Here is a 19,796-nt window from a genome sequence, read left to right on the forward strand (position 1 = left end):
GCGAAAAAAGGACAGCAGGTCTATCATAATTGTGATATACCTAACAAAGCAATTTACTCACAAACTCGGACTGCGAATTATTTTAAAAATTTCAAGTTTAATCTCAAATTCAGTCGTGAACTTCTTACAGTAAAAACTCTCTAAACTCCAAAATATTGAATGACTTCTTGACTTTCAAGTCTCGTATTTTCCACGATTTTTCTCACTTTGATTTAGCTCTGAAACATCTTTTTTATTCAAGAGCGTAATGTTTCCATTTCGTCAGCGATTGGATCAAGGCTGAGTAAATTCAACAGATCCTCACACTCCTCCTCGATTATTCGCACGCGCTTAATAGGTGACTCCCTGCGCCATTTTAAATCATTTTTATGAGAATCTCTAACATGAGAGTAAGGGTTATCCAAGGAATCCTGTAATTCCTCTTCATCAGGATTCGTGCTCTTGATAATCCAATCAATTAAGCTGTCTGGCATTTCAAAGCCAGCAAATTTATACATCTTCTTAGCTGTGGTAACAGGCATTGTAGTAATTTCTCGGTAGGTTACCTCCATATAACTGTCTTTCCATTCAGAATTTGATTCTCTGCCGAACTGAATATTTGCTTCGATTTTACCACACATCTTTCGCACCAGGGAACGAAATCGGACGTAAGTGAAATCCGAGATCCACCCGTTCTTTATTCGTGAATTTAGGCTTCCTCTCGGATCGCGCACTATTTGAATGACACGTATGTCAGTGTCGGGATTCGCGTGGAACACGCGTGGGATAATGGTCGAGATACTCTCGCGCGGAACGCGAACTTGTCCGACCTTTACTACGCTGTGGTTAAAATCTTTGAGGCAAACCTCTTCTGCAAATTCCGGATAACGATGAAGATTAGGCCAGAACCACTTTCCAGTTTTTGTCTTGCGCTTAAATGGAGAAGTTCTGAAGACGTTTTTCTCAAAAACCCCTGCACCCACCCAATGCGATGAGGTATGAAAAAGAAAATCTTTTCCCGCTCTGGAATGCGTGAAATGACAAGACAGCAAGGCACTAATCAAATCCAACGCAACTCTAACTTGCTCTCTACTTCCTGTAATAGATCCTGAAAACCATTTCTTAGTTACCCACAAAGGTTCATAAACTGTAAACATTTGAGGATCAGCAGCAAACATCTTAGTTACGAATGTTGTTCCAGAACGATCGTCACCGAAGATAAGGAGACTCTTTCGTTTTTTTACCGAAGTTGTTTTCGGAAGCTGGTCGGGAGTACGTTTTATCTCCTCATCTTTTAGTCGCGATCTATGACTATGAAGATTTGTTGCCACTTTGCTTGAATTCTGTCCATGATTAAAACTTTGTCGATTCGAATTTTTATTTTGAATTCGATCTGAATTTTGCACATTACTAAGCGATGATTTATCTTGATCATTTGAAACTGGCATTTTACTTGACAACAGAGATGTATGAAGGGAACTTTTCACCAACATTTGTTGAGTGTCTACAGGACTAACTTTGATGATATTCCCCTTTTCGCTGTTATCATGTCTGAGAAGACGAAGAGGATTTCTGTTGTCTGATACATTGGTACTGAAATTATTTTTTGTTGCGAGATTTTCAGTCTGATTTAAAATTTCACCTTTGTATATTTTTTCTTGCTGAAGGATGGACTTTGTGTCATTGTTTACCATGTGGTGTTTTGATGAGTTTACAAACTTAAACTGTCTCTCCAGTTTCCTTCTTAATCCGATTTGAGGGTGTAACATGTGATGCCGTAGGCGTTCAACCCCCCGGTTGGGCGAGCGGTTGTCAAATCTTCGGGAAGATTTCGCTGTTTCAGAATATCTTTCGGAATCCGATTTGGACTCTACTGGACTCCCATGTTTATTTCTTGAGAGTTCTCCTGAATCAATTGTATTCATTTTTCTCTCCAGAAATGAAGATACATTCTGAGGAGAACCCATTTCATCTTGCTGTTTCAAGTCAGTGACTGGGTCAAAATCATTTGATTCATGTAACACTTTGCTGGACTTGGAGACAGGAACATCAGTTGAAGATAAATTTTTTGGAGCATCGTAATCGTCCAAGTCAAGCAGATCTTTGAAAGCGTCGTCATTTCTTACAAAATCAGAAATTACCTCTGCCCTCCAACCTACGCCTCCAAGTTGGGTGTAGGAGTCATTCCGTTGCGATTCTGGTTCATGGATGAATTGTGTAGACAAATCTCTGTTTATAAATGGATTTTCTATCTGATGTACCATAACAAATAGATAGAAACCAGAACAAGCTATCACAACCAAGGCAACTTTGATTAGGCTCAGCTGGCTCTGTAGTCCTTTGCGAGTCTTCTTTACTTTGGCAGCCATTTTTTTGTTTCTCCTGGGCTGGGTAAAGATATGATCTTCGGCTCAAGGACGTAATCTACACGTTCTCCGGCTGCACTGCAACAAGCTTAACTGAAGGAAAGCAAGAGATGGAGATTGCGTTGGAAATCTTAAACACGTGTTTTATTCGAAAGCAGTCCGTAGAGGGCTGTGTTAAACGATAAAAATAGAACTATATTTAATCTGAAATATTGTAAGGGTTTCCATATATGGGTGTTGGGAAAAAGAATGGAAATATTATATTACTTTGAGCCATTCGATACAAAAATTACAATAAGAGGTTGCTTTTGTCGATCTCATCTAAGTACAATTTCTTTCACCTTTTTTTCTTATTGCTGTTGTGAATTTGGTACGAAAACAGTTGCTCCGTTTCTACGGTGATCGGTGATTAGTTGTACTTTTTTGTGATAAGCTATGTTTTTAATCATGTCAATTTTCTAGTTGTAAATCTCTCTGGTAAAAGTTAACCTCGCACAGGAATTCCTGGAAACTCCTGCTTCTTATACTATTGATTACTATCAGACTGGTTTTTTTTTAGTCAAATTTTAAAGTCAAATTCACTATTCCAGAATATTTCTTGAATTTTAAGTTAACACCTTCAACACCTCTTCTTAAAAAAAGGTGACTATGATTGTAAATAGCTAATGCTTTTTCATCTCCGCCCTAAATTTGTAATTATATAACTTATGCGAATAACGCGTAGTTTTCTTAGGGGCGGTACCTTAAGTACACCCCTTCTTCTCCGAATTTTCTGTTTACTCTATTGTTATATAACAATCTTCTAAGGCTATTTTCTCATAAACTATCTTTTCAAGCGTAATTTCAATTCTACCAATAGGTTAACTATAATTTTTATATTATCAATCTTGTCTTTGTTCTGGCCGATCTCAACCGTAAAATTAAGAAATTTAAGGTAGAGGACGATCTTGTGATTGCGTAAACAATTCGAAGGTGCATACTTAGTATACAGGAACTGTCGTACGTACTCTAACGTGATTCGCTGGCTGAAACGGAGTGATCGCGATGTAAGAAGATTGACAGCTTAGAAGTGTCATCTTTGGTGTCACCTTTATAAGCTGGTGCACAGCATCTTTCAATCAGAGAATATAGCAAAGCAGAACAGTGTGGACTTATGTCCAAAGAAATAGGTAATAAAGAAAATTCAACCGAGTGTTAGAGACTAATTCTTCTAACAGCTGTATGTCTATTGAAAAACGGTAAGAATTGCACTTTTGCTGTGGCTAAACAGAGAACTTTTCCGTTCGAGTTTGCCTATCTTCAAGACCAAAGCTTGTGTTTAAAATTTTTCGCAGAAGCTTGCGTGAAACCGAAAAAGTTTTTGTGTAAACGCTATTAATGTTATTTATCGTAAAAATTAGGCTGAAGTTTGGTTTGATAGATACATATTGCAGTCACTGGTCGCTTTAGCCCGTTTTGAACTTTACATATTGTGGATAAAACAAGAAAAAGGGTCGGTTATAATTACCTTTCAACAGCACGCCTCATCGAAACCAATAGACTCTTTTCTAAAAACAGACTGACAGACAGACAAACAAGCAATTACTTTCTTCTTAAAACTTCCATAAAAACCCGATTAAAACATCTGCAATTAAGTATTCAAGGTTTTGTTTTTAAAATAGTAAGACTAAACAATTTTCAGTATTTCATTTGGCTAAAGAGTTTTCCGGGAAAATTATTTTACTCTCCCACTTTATTGCGGGTTTGTTTGTACCATAAATCTCCTGTGAAAAGCTTATCTCCTCGTGATGTTCAAATTATTTTTTTTAAACCGCCAGACTTCCCTACAGACTGGTATAGACGATCATATCGAACGTTTATTTGCATGCTTTATTATAAAAAGCAATAGAAAATACCAGCTGGTACATAGTTTTATCTTCTTTTTTTGTTTGTTACAAGGAGAAAACTAGAGCTTTCAGCTAAAATTCAGCTAAAAATTTAGCTGAATTTTTTTACAATTTAAATTATCTCCCGTTGGGTTCTTTAAGGTCGTCTTAACAATATTCGTCATACAATTGTATCCTGCTATTTGTTTCTAGTCGTCCTTTATTAATTCTCAAATCTTTCCTATTAACCAGAAATATGGGGACTGCTCAAATAATTCCTTTGTTCCACGTTTGTAACAAAAGGAATAAATTAAGAGGAAAATTTGTCCTGTAAGATGGACGTTGAAATCGGTGATCCCTTTGTTTTTGAATAGAGTTAAATTTGTAAGCTTTTGTTTTTCTGACTGAATGTTGAATAAATTGTTAATGAGATGAGCCATTGAAAGGAACAATGAAGTCCTTTATGGTAGATATCGTTAAAAAAAAGAAAAACATTTTGACGGGAATGTGCCGCAAATTATGAACATCGAGCAATGCATGGTTGTAAAAAGAAAATTTAAACCTCTCGAAAAAAGAAAAAATCGAACGAAAATTTTTTCTCGATAAACAACAAAATGTTTCAAGTGTAATATTAGTCTGCGCCTGGTGTGTCCTACCATTTTACTGTATAAATATTTCATTTTGAACGTTTTGAAGCTTCTTGAATCCGATGTTCGGATTCCTGTACGTATCAATGTGAAACATAAGTCGAAAGAACTTGTCAACTCCGGCTAAAGTTTTTTAACGATCTTTATTCGAAATGACACTTTAATACATACGGAGAAAACTCCAATCAAAGCATAAGATCAAATCGCATATCAATGTATACCAAAGTTTTCCATGATCTTTTCTTGTAAAGACGCTTTTAAATAAACACATCCAGGAGCCTATGACATATCGAATTAATGGAGCTTTGTACGGCGAAAAATCAGCCGAAGTTTACTCCACGTACCAGATGATTGAAATTCGTGAAACAGTAAACAGATTATAGCATGGTTAGGAGAGTGATATTATTATCGCGTATCATTTAAACCAAGGAGATTTAACTATGCTACGATGCAGCTGAAATCCATTCGTGAAAACACGACATTCATCGAATGAAGTAACGCTGAATTGAACTTACCTTTCAATGGCCCGTTCTGGTTTAATCGATTCACCTTTTTCAACCGCCGAACTGATTACGGGATTCTGATTAGCACCTCTCTCAAGCTGAAATTCTATTCGTTAATCTTTTTCATGCAGAGTTCTGGCGCCATCAATTTTTTTTGTCGTAAATGAATAATTCGTAGTCGAAAAGTTCGAGATAAGGTGTAAATGTGTTTCTTCCTTTTATTTCAGTAAAATTTAAATGCGACAGTGAGATTAAAACTCCTGCACAGTTGTGGGTTTTGTATTCTTCGGCTAAGAAATAAACAAATAAACAGGAGTGAAGAAAGACGAACTAATGTAAACTTGTCTCCCCTGGTTACAAATGGTGTCACGCCAACTGGTTATTTTAAAAGATTGGGGTAAAATATAAAAAGAAGAGATAAATGTTATTTTCATACTGGACTTGTAATCAATAATTTATGAAAAGGGAGCAAGTATTTGGATAACTTTTTTTTCGAAGTGTAGTCCTCTGCTTCTCTCCACGCAGCGAGAGACTTAAAATTTTCGAATGGTATCAAAATTGTGCGGAAAACTGGCCGCCAAAGAGGCAGAAGTATTAAATGACTGACTTCAGGCTTCGAAAAGGACGAACGATTGTTAAGTTCCTGATAAAAAAAATATCTTAAATTTCAAAGTAAGGATGAAGATGGTAATTTAATAGTCCGCTAAGACAGCGATAACAGAAATGATAATTTTATCCTCTGATAGACCCTTCGTCAAAAAGCGATCGCTCAATAATTATTTGAAATAATATGAAAAGAAGTTTACACTTTCGCTAAGGGCACTAGACCTGTAATTACAATCAACATGGAGGATGATAGGTGCTGTTTATCAAAATGATCAGAGAAACGCAACTGAATACTTGACAAACGTGCTAAAATTAAGATATAGTTTCTTTCTCTGTTTTTATATATATTTGTTGCCACTTTGATTTATTTAACTTACTATTTGAAAAAAGGCGTTTGCCCAATTTAATAAATATAATGTTCTTTGTTGCATGCGTTCATATTCAAATTTTATTTTCACGCTTATTAGGGTTTCGAGTTTCTTCCGGCTCAGGGTAAATTTTTGCTGAAGGGTTTACCACCGGAGAGAATTACCTTTCAAGATGTGATCTACATCTCGCGTATAAGATGAGAATGATCTTACGGGTCAGTAGCATTTTTGGGCAACAGTCGCAATTTGAGCGATCTTTTTGCTTGAGAAAAAAAAAATTATTTCAAAGCAATTGATCACTTTTTGGGCATAAATAATCGTATGACTTCAGAATTTTAAATACGGAGTCTTATTTTATAAAAATACTTAAATTTAAAAAGTATTTTAAAATGTTAAAATATCTTAAAAGAAACCTTACACTATCAATTATTACATGTCATTTTTATCATCATCATTATCATTTGTATTATTATTATTATTATTTTGTTACCGTTATTACATTGGACAAATACAGATCACCACATGAATTCTACCTAGTACACCTCATGCAACCCTGGAGAAAGTGTTACATAATGTCACACTGTACATGTAATGCCATCATCTTCAATACACTCACAACGAGACAATTTTTATTCTTTTATTGACAATCTACCATTTGCATGATAGACTACAATGCTGAACTACTAACACAACTGCACATGGTTTACCACTCGTCTTTATAAAGTGCCACAAAAAACAAAAGGTTGCTTTTTTGTTTTCCTTAATTACACATTATTTTCTTTTGGACTTATTTCCCTCACAATTGATACAACCTAACTATACTTGAATTAATAATTCCCTGATATATCTTCAGTAAATTTTCCAACTAAAGAGAACTGATTTAAGATCTAAGAAAAACAATTTACTTGTGTTTCTATAAGTTCTTGGAACTAAAATTTAAGGAAAGTATGTCAATCAGTAAGAAAAATTTTTACTTCCAACAAGTTATTTTCACTTCCCATTTTATTTGGGATTTTTAATCCTTATTAATTACATGAATAGCAAAACCTAAAGCCCACAATAATAGCCTGAATTTCATGACTCTTTCCCCTTTGATTATTTCCTCTGGCTTTTATAATAGCATAAAACTTGCAATTTGATAGAGTCATTGATTTTTGTTTTTTTGACATGTGCTTTTGACATTGGAAAATTTGAAATTTCTCATTTGCAAAGATTTGGATCTGAATTTTTTTATGACTAGATAACCTATAAAAATCACTAAATACCAGAAAAAGAAACAAGACAACTGTTTGTGGTTTAAATCCATATGGAACTGGGAAATCTCCACCAACCTTCAAGAATTGAAGGCTTTCTACACAAAGCATGATTTCTGACAATTATTTGCCAAATGATCAGTGAGTATATAAAAATATTCAAAGAACCTGAGAAAAATACTTAGTAAACAACTTGTGAATAATTATATAAAGCAGACAGTTGCGAAGTATGTCGCACCCAAACAATTTCTTATAGTTTGAAGAAATTTGCAGTAAGATAATCTTTGACTTTGGGCCATATTACATTTGTTTCTGTTCCAGAAAATGATTCAAGTATTCCTTGTTTCCTGTAAACAAAACAGCATATAAAAAGTGTGAAATATCATAAAACATGAAATTTCTGTGAAGACTAAATCACACAAAATGGTTCAACATACTGTACTTGTTTGTACTTACGTATAAAAATCAATAAGTGGCTTTGTCATTTCCTCATACTGTTTTAATCTCTGTCGCACAGTCTCAGGCTAGAGGAAAAATGCCAGCATCATACAAATTTTAATAATTTCATTAAGTTAGTGTTTTTTTTTCAATCCTTTCTTTCTCTTTTACATGCCGTTGTTTTTAAGAACACTTCCTGATTAATTAAAGGGCTTTTGATTTCAAAAATACATCAAAACTTTCACAGTAAGCCAGATAACAAACCTTATCATCATCTCTTTGAACAAGATCCTCACCTGTGTCATCATCTTTTCCCTAAAGAGAAATTTAATTGCTAATTTTAAAACAACACAACACATAACTTAAAAACCTCACTGCTTTGATTTTTTTCTCAGCGAAGCAATCTTGCTGTCTTAATGTTAGTACTACTTGCAGACATCATCTTGAGAAGGTTGGAAAGCAGACAGCTCACAGTCTGTCTAGGTCTTGCATTTACCTTCTTGTCACCTTGATATTATTGTTAAGAGACCACCCCAGGGAACCTATAAGAACTTCAACCCTAAGCAATTACTATCTTCCTCCATAACTACAGCTAATACAAAGAAGATCAACTTTGAACAATTTGTCTTGCATCTACCAAAAAGTCACCTTTTCCTTTTGACCCTATCTCCTTGTTGTAACTAAGAGCTGAGGGATTGAAAAGACTTTTCCTAAAATAAACACCAGCACCTGGGGTAAACAGTCCTATATTACTTAATTAAATCACATAATTGTAAATATTCAGAAGAACAATACAACTGGATTGTTATCAAATCACAGTGTCACTTAATGTTATTCAAATGTCTCCAATAACAGAAACATTTCATGATTAAAACCCTTCTTATGCTTAAACACCCAGATGTTAATCTTCATAAAAGTTAATAATCATCACAAATTGTAAAGATTAACTGCAGTCATAAAATACTTCATACTGCTCACGTACTGGTACTTTAGGAGGGTTGAAATCTAAGTTGTAAGTCTTCCCACTCCCTGGATGTATCCAACGTTTCTAGGAAGTGAAAAGTAAACATATTTCATATTTAATTTCAAGACATAATTATCTTTCTTTTATTCACACATTAGTGACAACAGTGCTGAAATACCAGCACAACAGTACTTGGTTTACCTCTGTTCTAACTTGTTTAGTGCCACAAAAGGCTGCTTTTTTTAATTAACTATACATTATTTTCTTTTGGACTTATTTGACTTCACATTACTCAAATTGATCTGCAGAGTAACTACTGGCTATTATCACTCTAACCTTTTTGAAATTTTCATTAGATTATCTCTTGTTATGGATCATGAGAGACCACCTAATGTGACTCAACATGGTACAAATTGATGTTTCAGAAATAGAAAAAGAAAACTTACTGAAATTCTATCAATTATGGTTTCAAATGGAACATCTAAGTTTATAACAACATCAAGCTCTTGTTTCTCGCCCAGCTTCTCTGCCTGTACAACAGTTCTTGGAAAACCTAAAAATAGAGGTGTAGATAGAAGAGTAGTAAATACACACCAGGATCATTCTCAAGGGACCTCGCCCTTTATGCCTGGGTTTTCTGTCCTCTGCCCATATTCCTGCTTATACCCGTATGTTAAAATATTATAGGCTATAGTCTGATCCTCTAAGCCTCTTTTCTAATGAAACAAAGTCACAAATTATGTAGAATACACAGGTAAGTGTTTAACCAACAGTGAATGCCAATGTGGCAAAACTAGTTACCTTTGGAAGGCACTGTTTTCATTTAAAGCAAGAAATTTGAAAGTCAAGTTGCAGGAAACAAATATATCAAAGGGCCTTTCCCATGACAAGACACATTGAGGAAAAAGTGATCCATGCATTGTGTGGAAATAGTTTTTCTTCTGAACAGAAACGACCCTCTCCTTGCATTCCTCACAAAATGGACGTCTTTTCCACGCTTCAGATAAGAAACCTCACTGTTGTTGGCATCTGTTTATCACTTCAAATTTCATACAAATCAAAGAGAGCTTTGGATACTGTATAGTTTTTATTAGCTTATGACTCTCAAAATAAATCCAATCAAAATTAATTTTCTATTAAAACTGTGTACGCAATTTGCATTATAAGTATATCATTTCGAATCAATTTTGTACAGATCAGCTGAGGAGATGTTTGCACCAAGGACATATCCTGAAATTGTAAAATCCTGAAAACTGCCTTGACATGTACCTACCATCTAAAAGCCAGCTTCCCCCAGACAACTCCTTCATCTTGGCCATTATCAGTTCTATCATGACTTCATCAGGTACAAGTCCTCCTTTTTCCACGATCGCTTTTGCTTTCAAGCCAACTTCTGTACCTTCTTTAATTTGGGATCGGAGCACATCTCCACTCGATAAATGTGTTACCTTAAAAGTACTTACAATGCGTTCAGATACAGTTCCTTTACCTGATCCTGGAGGGCCCATGATGAGGGCGCGCACTGGCTTCGACGACATGTTCGACAGGTGTATTTGGCGAATATGATTGATAGGCGAGAGCGCTGCACGAAGTAGTCGAAGGCGATGGGCAGAGCGCATATTTATATCAGTCAAGGAAATATTATTGGAACTAAACGAAAAAAAAATGGTAGACTGGGAACCAAAAACATTACGCTGACCAAGTCACAGTTGGCTCTAATATTTGCACGTGTGTGTTTTAAAATGGCGGACGCTGAAAATCAGAAGAGGTATTGTGTGGACAATTTTTCCTTAAAAACTCGGAGTACAGTTGTTTTTTGTTCTCTGTATAATACTCCTAGATTAAAAAAATATCACGAGAGTTAAAAGGCTGTTGTTTTTTGTTTTACCCAGGGGGACACTCTTTGTATTGAGGACTTTTTTCCTCGTCTGTTTCAAATGAACGCTGTGCAAAACGCTCTGCGAAAAGACAAGTGAACATTTTTTTCCGTTACAATTGACTCACTCTCTTTACTTTTATTTCACCAGGTCAAGGAACTTCAAGAAGAAGTTCAAAGGGAAGGGTGATGATGCTAAACGGAAATTTAAGCCAAAAAAGTTTTCCAAGGATTTTAGAGGAGAGAATTCTCCTGGACAAAAACGGAAAGCAAACGACACAAATGCAGATGGTTACAGAAAGAAGTGGAAGGGTGAAATAGGAAGTCAAGATGGCAAAAAAGGATATAGACGATATGACAACAATGATAAACGTTTTTCAGTTAATGGCAAAGGATCACGGAACAGTTATGTGAAAGGAAACTTTGTTGGTGATAAAGCCATGAAACGAAAGTTAAGTGATGGTAAGGGATCTGACTTCGGGAAAAAGAAAAATTTTTCCAGTTCTTGGGAAAATAAGAATGGTGAGTATATCGTGTCGTGATTCTCTGTATTCTGTAAATTAACCCTTGAACTCCCTTAAAGAGTAACTGGTATCAGTATCTTATTTCTTCTTTTGATATCACTTCTGAATCAAACAATTAGGTCACGAGAATAAAGGAAATGATCACCAACTGAAGTAGCTCTTGATTGTAAGATAAATTCTCCTTGTCAAAACCTTAGGAAGTGTAGAGAGAACAGTATGGAGAATATATATTCTGAACTTTAATTGTGGGAAATAGTAGTAAATGCTGTTGGAAAGTGCTCAATACACATGAGTGTAGAATGAAATACAGTTCAAGTGACTAAAATGAAACACGCATGATTCCCTGTTACTCTGAGTTTCGTGCTTACGCACTCATCAGACAGATTTAATGAAAGTGCATGAGCAGGAAACTCAGAGTAACAGGGAATCATGCATGTTTCATTTTAGTCATTTTGAACTGTATTCTTAACTTTATAATGTAGTGCTGTTAGGTAGACTGTGCAGCTTGATTTCTCTTCTGAGGCAATGTCAGCATGAGAATATTAAAATGAGAGTCATGAAGTTGTTCTTCTCTTTTGGTACTGTCTTCTTCTTTTTCACACAGTGAAATGCACTTTGACAGAGTTAACAACAAAGAGCTTTAGCACTCTCTGGAAGTCCATGGTTTTTTTTATATGCACATGCAAGGGAATTCTATGTGCTCTTTGTTTGAGAGTTTCTTGCAAGTGCTTTGAGTGCAAACTTTCAGTATTGTTTGGAGTGGCAGTTTATCATTCAGGCAGTTTCTCCACCCCTTTCCTCTCTCTTTCCGCTGTTTATTCAGTGCGACAGGTGTCTGTTTCCCTTTCCTGTGTGGAGGCTTATGGCTGAGTTGCCAGGATTTACCAGTCATGGGAACAGTCTCCATTTAGGAGCTGACTGCCAATAGTGGAAGCTCCTTGTGGAAGTCTATTACATGTACTTGAGTTCACAAAGTATGTTTTCAATAAATTGTAAACTTGGGTGTCTCCACTTAATCTTGTAGAATCTGATGAGAAGCCCAATATCTGGCAAATGAAGAAAAAAGAAAGAAAAGACTTTCGCCGCCAACAAGATGAAAACTATGATCTGGTTCACGATCTTAAAAAACTCTATGAGACTATTAGAAGGTGTGTTAGCTTGAAAGTTGTAAGGCTGCAAATATAATGCAGCAAATTTCCATTCCAATTTTTCCTAGTGAAATAGGGTTGTGCACTGGTCCTAGTATGAATTCAACTCTTAAAAAATAAAATGTGGATCCAGATGTCTTTTATGACTTTTCTCACCTCAACTATTATACTTATTAGGAGGAAAAATTGATGCCACAGTGATTGATATTTTTTTATTTTATCTGTTTTTCAGAAAAAAGTGCTCTAAGGCAGAGAAGGCAGAATTGGTTGAGAAGATACTGAGTCTAATTGCTGGTCATACTCATGATGTGAGTACAAGAATTTAGGGATAAATTAAACTTTAAGCAATTTTATTTCAAAATATGTTTAGTAATTTATTTTCCCCTCTCTCTACTTAACTGTAATTCCAGGTAATTTTCAAACATGATACAGGGCGTGTGATTCAGGCTTGTGTTAAGTTTGGTACTGTAGAGCAAAGACAGAAGTTGTTTGAGCAATTTAAAGGTAATTCATTTTCTTGGAAAAATATTAAAACTAAAAATTTGTTTCAATCAAAAATGATTTCATAACCAGCTCAAGTCATGTCTGAATTTTTGTGTTAAAGGTGATTTTGGAGAACTTATCAAGTCAAAATATTCCAAGTTCTTCATCAAAAAATTGTTAATTTATGGGTAAGTACCTTATCAGCATTCTTTAACTGAACTTGGTACTTTTGTTAATGGTGTAATTTAGCTAACTGGACAGAGGTTTTTCATTTTCATATTCTTAGTTCAGTCTGAATATAGACAGTAAACTGAAAGTAAAACAGTGTTGTTGTCTGATTTCTGTTCCATCATTTTGAGAAATCCCTAATTTTAATAAGCAAATGTTTTCCACGGTCCACAATCATAGACACTACCTTTGATAGATTCTATTGGAAAAGACACTCTGGTTTTTGTGGCTTGAAATGATTAACTCTCAACATTCATACCCTTTTATATGATTAACTCTTTAACTTCCAAGATCTGATTATTAACCCTTTAACTCCCAGATAAAATTTGTAATTCTCCTTACTGTCAACTATACAATGCTTATAACTTTAGCTCAGAAAATTTAGTGTTGGATCAACTAATTATTTGCAAATTGATATTTTTCTTTATTCTCATCACTTATCTGTTTGATATTGTATTGATATTGTATGGAGAAATTCTGTCTTGATCTTTCATGGGAGTTAAAGGGTCAATTATCCCCTTCAGCTGCTACACATTTCCTAGTAAATCAGTTATGAGAATTTGATTTTAGATCTAGATGACAACTTAACTTCAAGTAGATAATTTTGAGTACTGTCATTGTCCCTTTGTTGATTGATGTATTTGTATCATAGGGAGAAGTTTCATATGAATTACTTCTGGGACTTAATGGATTTAAGTACATAAAAGGAAACTGTTGAGGGTGTTTTAATCAGTGTAACATCTCATTTTCAATATCTTTAGAACTTACTTGTTTTATAAGTAAATTAAATGAAGAGAAAAATTTATTATTTAAGATAATGGGAAATTTTGGTCTTTTCAATCAGAACAAAGAAACAGCGGGATGTTATTATCAAGTGCTTTTATGGGCAAGTTCGCAAACTTATCAGACACAAGGTGGGATTAATATTTTAATGATGATACTGATAAGGCTCTCTATGACATAAGCTTGATTTATCAATATTTATATCTATGTATGGCTAACTTAGACAATTTTTATCAATTTTTAGGAGGCATCATCTATTCTAGAAACTATATACAGTGATTATGCAAACTCTGCCCAAAAAGCCCATCTTATACAGGAATTCTATGGAGCTGACTTTGCTTTTTTCAAGGTACATGTAATCTAGCATTAAAAAAATTAGTAAAAAAATGAAAAAATAATTCCATCCAAGTGATCTTTTGTTATCTCCAGATTCTTATAGTTAATTTTGAGTAAATTACCATCATGTAGCTGTGCTTGCCTCAACTTTCATCTGCCTTTCTAGTCATCAGAGCTAAATTCTTTGGAAAAAGTTTTGCAATCAGATCCAGCAAGGAAAACTGGAATCCTCAAGTACATGAAAGATGCGTTGCTGCCTCTAATAGACAGGTAAAGTTTAAAGATGAAATATCTTTAATAACCTTGAACCCTTGACAACTTAGATCTCATTAGCAATTCTGACTCCTTGTTGCTGGCTTAGAAATCTTATAATATTATTTGTGAGAACTTGGTATTGGGTCAATTTATAATCCCCCAGTTGATGCTTTTCTTTATTCTCATCACTTGAGTGCTTGATGTTGTGGTGATATTGTAAAGAGAAATTCTGTCTTGATCACTCATGGGAGTTAAAGGGTTAAGGACTTAGTACACCCAGGCCAGATTAAGTATTAAACTTTTTACATACAGCACGAAAACAAACAGGTTAAATCCAACTTCTACTTGACTGGATTTAATACAAAATTTCTTTTTTCTCTCTGATTATGTCAAGCATTGTACCATCAAGTAACAGCTGGTGTTTTGCTTAATTTTCATGTAAATATATTTGAACACAGGATGAAAATCTGCAAGATTATCTGTCAAAGTTGAAAATGATATCTTAATACGATTTGTATTGCCTGTGGATAGAGATAAACAGCATAAATTTATTTTGTATTACTTTTTTCCATAGATCTGTCATTGGTCATAGTATAATTCACAGAGTCCTTCTTGAATACCTCACATATGCTGATGAAAATGCAAGATCAGTACGTACTTCATCCTCTTTTCGTACCAGTACATTGTGAAGCCTCACTTCTTATACATAGTTGTATCTTTTCTGTAGGAAATGATAGAGCTAATCAAAGATTCTGTTGTTCTCATTCTTCATACTCATGATGGAGCCAGAGTTGGTATGCATTGTTTGTGGTATGGGACTGTAAAGGTAAGTCTAGATTCTGTTGTTTATTTATGTTGAAATCTGGTAACTTTAATTTTTGAAATATCTTGTTTACCAGCAACAAAATAGTTTGATTAAGCTATTTGACTTTATAAAAAACCTGAGGAGCATACCTGAGAGGTTGAGTTCTAAGTATGACATGTTACATAGTAAATTTAACTTGAGTTTTTCAGACCTGAAATAAAGTGAGTTGTTAAGAATTACTTTTGACATTATTTCATTTTACAAACCCTCACCAATATTTAAAGACTTAAGGTGATTTTTTTGTTGTTCTTGTATCTCTTTCAAGGATCGTAAAGTACTTGTCAAGTCCTTCAAAAGTTATTATGTAAAGATCTGCAAAGTAAGAGTTGTATTATGCTGTGATGTGAATATTGAATGAATGCATCTGGAGGTCTTAAATTTTCCTCATGGTGTACTTCTTATGAGTTAGTCTGCCAAAATCTTAGGTCAGTCCCTTATGGTCTTAAGTTGGTTCCCTAACATCAAAGATTGGTCAGCAAGCAATATCTTACATTTGCTTTGTTCCCTAACATCTTAGACAAGTCATTTCACTTCTTACACAATGGCTCAAATTTAATTACAACACAGTGTTACTAATCATCCCATATCTAACATACTATCCAGCCATTGTGTGTCTCTCTTGGATTTCAGAGGTGTAAACATAAATATATGCAATGAGAAGTGTTGTTGTGTCACTATATTTGACTTAAAGATATGGTGGGAACAGTTGATCATGAGAACAATTCTACATTTATGGTAAACTTACTTGAATATTGATTGTTGCTGTTTAATTTACAGGAAGAATTTGGACATCTTGTACTGTTAGCATTATTTGACTGTGTTGATGACACAGTGCTTGTGAAGAAGATTATGTTCTCGGTGAGATTAAAACTGTTTAGTTTTTCCTCCAAGGTTATGTATGTGACTGATTTTTTAGTTTAGCATACAGTTTCGTCAAACAGGTAGTGACTCAGGTGTGTGAAAAGTGATAAAAAAGGTTATATTTTGTCTCTAAACAGATAGGTGAATGGAAATGATGTGATTGTTTGGATTGAGCATTCACCTCTCAGCACTAGCCTTCAAAGAAATACATTGGCATTGGTTAGAATTAGGACTGGAGACTTTGAGAGCACAAAATTTATTTAAACAAGAAGTCTAACAACTAAAATGACCTAAATGTGAACAGTTCTGGACAATAAAAATCATGACTTAATGGTATATTTTTGTTTTTCTTGCTTGGCAGGAAATTCAACCATCTCTTCAGGAGTTAGCTGTGGACACTTATGGTAGGAAAGTGTTAATGTATCTGCTGTGTCCACGGAGCCCCAGCCATTTCCATCCCACCACTGTGGAGTTGCTTAAGAAAGGGGATGGAAACTCCAACAGGTGTAGTACCACAAGTTTTGCCGTCGATTATTTCTGACCTGGCAGTAATAGTCCAAGTCTTGATAATAAAAATCCACACTTATTCTGACTTGTTATGAACAAGAGTTTCTTATTCTTGCTGATATCCTCTGAACACAACATAAATCCATTCATTTCTGCTTGGTACCAAAGAGAATTTGTACCAGAGATTTTTTTTAACAAGCAGCTGTAGGCACACAAATGTAAACTTTGAATGTTTTATCAGATTTATCCACTTTTTCAGGTTATCAGTCAGGCTTTGACCAGTTATTTGTTTCCTCATACATTTTTTTTTTCATTATTTTTCATTATTTCAGCAAAAAAGATTCACATCAGAGGCAAAATGAACTCTTGGAAGGAATTTCACCGGCACTGTTAGACCTGATAGAGAAAATTGCAGAAGAGTTGTTATTTGATAAAGGAGGTTGCCAACTTGTTCTGGCTGCTCTTCTTCAATGTGCTGGTGGGTTTTCCTGATAGTTTCAATTTAAATTTTTTCTCTTTTTAAGAGGTTAGCTAAGACTCCAAATAATTTCCTGGCTTGCACCAGTCAAGCTGTCTAGTCAAACCTATCTTTGCTCAAACACAATCTACTTGCAACTGGAGAAATAACCATTTCATCATGAAATTTTCATTGAATCTTAGCCCCTTCTGGTGTAATAGCCAAACTTTTTTTCATAATTTTGGACACTAGTGTCCGATTTTAGAAACTATCAAATTGGTATTACCTTAGTTCTAAATTAAATTGATGACATATTAACTATTTAAATTTTTTTTCATTTTCAAGGAGATGTGGAGCGTGCTATGATGGCTATTGTGAACTTAGCTAACAGAGATCTTGATCCTTCAACTGAAGACGAAGTAAGAAGAATCTATGAGTTTCATCATTTATTTACTTTCTGGTTTATATGTTTGTCACAATCTATTCTGGTGCCTCCTTGTGGGAGATCACTCTTTTCTATGGATGCTGGTGAATTCTTTCAGTATTTGAAACACAATGTTTACTTGTGACATGCAATTGTCTTCCGTGCAAAGGATCATGTTGTGAAGAGTGCTGCTGGTCATTTCGCGTTGAAGAGGCTTATTAACCAGGACAAGGGAAGACTACAGTCTGAAAACAAAGGTAAAAGTGTTGGTATGTGTGTTGGAGATTGACAGATTCGTGCTTAAAGGTGTATTCGTTGTTATCATGAGTTTGATAAGAAATATGAGAATAAATCGATTGTGTTTAAAGACTTGTGATATGTGACTTGTTCGGGAAACTAAACTATCATTGCTAATAGAGGTAGAGAGGTACCCCCGACATGAGTTCCGCACTGTACAAATGCACTTGAAAGGTTTTTCGACTTTTCACGACTGTCTTCGTTTATTCAATCACTCACCCTGTGATTCTTATACGTCCGTTCTCTTACAAGCCACAGCCATTCTTTTGTACACGTTTTAAAGGATGTCAAATTTGAATCGGAGAACCGAGAATACTCCGCCAATATGCAGAATTCTAAGCAATTACTGGCCTTAGCTATATTTCATTCGGATGTGGGGATTATTGTCCTGTTACTCTACTCTGTTCTTCTGCCATTACAATTCTTAACCCAACATTAGTATGAATATTCTTCACACTATACTGTATACATTTCCCAATGAGCTGATTAGGAGAATTTGTTTGGCAATCAAGAGCTGCTTTAGTTAGTGGTCATTTCCTGTTTTCTTGGGATCATAATGTTTGATTCAGGGTTGATATTGTGAGGAGAAATTAGATGCATGTCACTCTTGTAGTTTAGTCGGATCAGGGAAGGGATCTTTTTTCGGGATATTTCTTTCCGGGATATTTTTTCACGGGGCTGGGTGTGGGTGTATTAACCAAGTAGGGGACTTATGTCCTACTGTTATGCACCTGTACTTGTACTTGTACGAATCCATTAAATAAATAAAGTCTTGAGGGTTAAAGGGTTAATGAAAACCCTGATCTTAGCATGTTCCTTTACCCATCTGTCATTCCATCCTATTTGTTTTCTACGTGTTACAATTTGCGTTTCTCCCTCTGTTTTTTCTGTTTTTCCACAGTTTTATCCTTTTCCTTTTTCATTTTCTTGAAAGTTACAGTTTCTCTTAAGATGATTTATTGCTTTTACAAAATCTAAATAAATTAATGACGTCTTTCTTGCCATATAGATGAAGTGTTGTTCAGTAAACTGCTGCTTGATAACACTGATCCCCGGATGTTGCTCGACTGGTGTAAGGTGAATAGAGGGGCTTTTGTGGTCGCAAGGTGAGGCTTGTCGTTTGTCACGCAATCCATCTAAGAAATGTGTTGCGTGACAACTTTAAACCGGCTGCTACTTGAGTTTTGCACCCTATTATCTAGTACTTTAAAACTATTTTGAATTCAGTTTCTAGACATTGATTCTTTTTCTTGCAGTTTACTTGAGAGTTCCGTCCCTGGAGTTTCAGATACAGTCAAGTCACATCTACAACCTCGGGTTTCAAAACTGAAGAAACACGATTCCAAAGGCGTACAAATCGTGTTAAAACTTCTTGCTAATTGACATCGAAGACGGATTTGATCGTGTCTCATCCCCACCCTTCCCTCCCCTTCCGCTCTTACTCTATCTCAGGGGGAAAACTGAGTGGGATGTACAAAAGTGCATGTAGATACGATTCAGCTAATACAACTGATTTCTCAAAGTGTAGTTCTCAATGTCGTAAGGTTACGACGAGTTTTTAAAGTTCATGCTCAAAGGTAACCATCAAACTTTATTCCAGTTGTTAGATGAACTTCTCTGAAGGTCACATGATCCTGTTTAAATAAAATTTTATAACACTGCGTGACACTGCGGTTCGAAAATTTACAATGTTCCAAAGGTCTCAGGAATAACGCAGTAAAGCTGCCTTCAATGCAATGAACAATTATTGTGTAATTTCTCCC

At 35.1% G+C, this 19,796-nt stretch overlaps 3 protein-coding genes across 5 annotated transcripts; 1 reads left to right on the forward strand and 2 right to left on the reverse strand.

Annotated features, from left to right (window-relative positions):
* Positions 1-126: 126 nt before the first annotated feature.
* Positions 127-5,424, reverse strand: LOC131783433 (uncharacterized). 2 transcript variants are annotated; one of them, XM_059100187.2, is made up of 3 exons: positions 5,373-5,424; positions 3,853-3,903; positions 127-2,438 (listed from the first exon to the last, which is right to left on the reverse strand). In XM_059100187.2, exon 3 carries the CDS (start codon positions 2,346-2,348, stop codon positions 237-239), a length of 2,112 nt encoding a protein of 703 aa, XP_058956170.2. In that variant the 5' UTR covers positions 2,349-2,438; positions 3,853-3,903; positions 5,373-5,424; the 3' UTR covers positions 127-236. The 2 variants fall into 2 exon arrangements, with proteins under 2 accessions (XP_058956170.2, XP_058956171.2); XM_059100188.2 differs by lacking the exon at positions 3,853-3,903 and having other exon boundaries at positions 5,373-5,412.
* Positions 5,425-6,957: 1,533 nt separating this feature from the next.
* On the reverse strand, positions 6,958-10,623 carry LOC131783406 (GTP:AMP phosphotransferase AK3, mitochondrial-like). Its single transcript, XM_059100145.2, has 6 exons — positions 10,263-10,623; positions 9,436-9,542; positions 9,008-9,073; positions 8,290-8,340; positions 8,044-8,111; positions 6,958-7,934 (listed from the first exon to the last, which is right to left on the reverse strand). The coding sequence occupies exons 1-6, from the start codon at positions 10,606-10,608 to the stop codon at positions 7,838-7,840; spliced, it is 735 nt and encodes a 244-aa protein (XP_058956128.1). The 5' UTR covers positions 10,609-10,623; the 3' UTR covers positions 6,958-7,837.
* Positions 10,624-10,722: 99 nt separating this feature from the next.
* On the forward strand, positions 10,723-19,694 carry LOC131783430 (pumilio homolog 3). 2 transcript variants are annotated; one of them, XM_059100183.2, is made up of 19 exons: positions 10,723-10,757; positions 11,017-11,387; positions 12,414-12,537; positions 12,770-12,845; positions 12,948-13,041; positions 13,142-13,208; positions 14,093-14,162; positions 14,276-14,380; positions 14,534-14,637; positions 15,197-15,272; positions 15,350-15,448; positions 15,753-15,806; positions 16,265-16,345; positions 16,710-16,852; positions 17,188-17,333; positions 17,658-17,731; positions 17,906-17,993; positions 19,043-19,139; positions 19,290-19,694. In XM_059100183.2, the coding sequence occupies exons 1-19, from the start codon at positions 10,732-10,734 to the stop codon at positions 19,414-19,416; spliced, it is 2,022 nt and encodes a 673-aa protein (XP_058956166.2). In that variant the 5' UTR covers positions 10,723-10,731; the 3' UTR covers positions 19,417-19,694. The 2 variants fall into 2 exon arrangements, with proteins under 2 accessions (XP_058956166.2, XP_066015390.1); XM_066159293.1 differs by having other exon boundaries at positions 11,017-11,327.
* Positions 19,695-19,796: the final 102 nt, after the last annotated feature.

The sequence above is a fragment of the Pocillopora verrucosa genome, chromosome 12 (assembly GCF_036669915.1).
Source record: "Pocillopora verrucosa isolate sample1 chromosome 12, ASM3666991v2, whole genome shotgun sequence".
Classification (NCBI taxonomy): domain Eukaryota; kingdom Metazoa; phylum Cnidaria; class Anthozoa; order Scleractinia; family Pocilloporidae; genus Pocillopora; species Pocillopora verrucosa.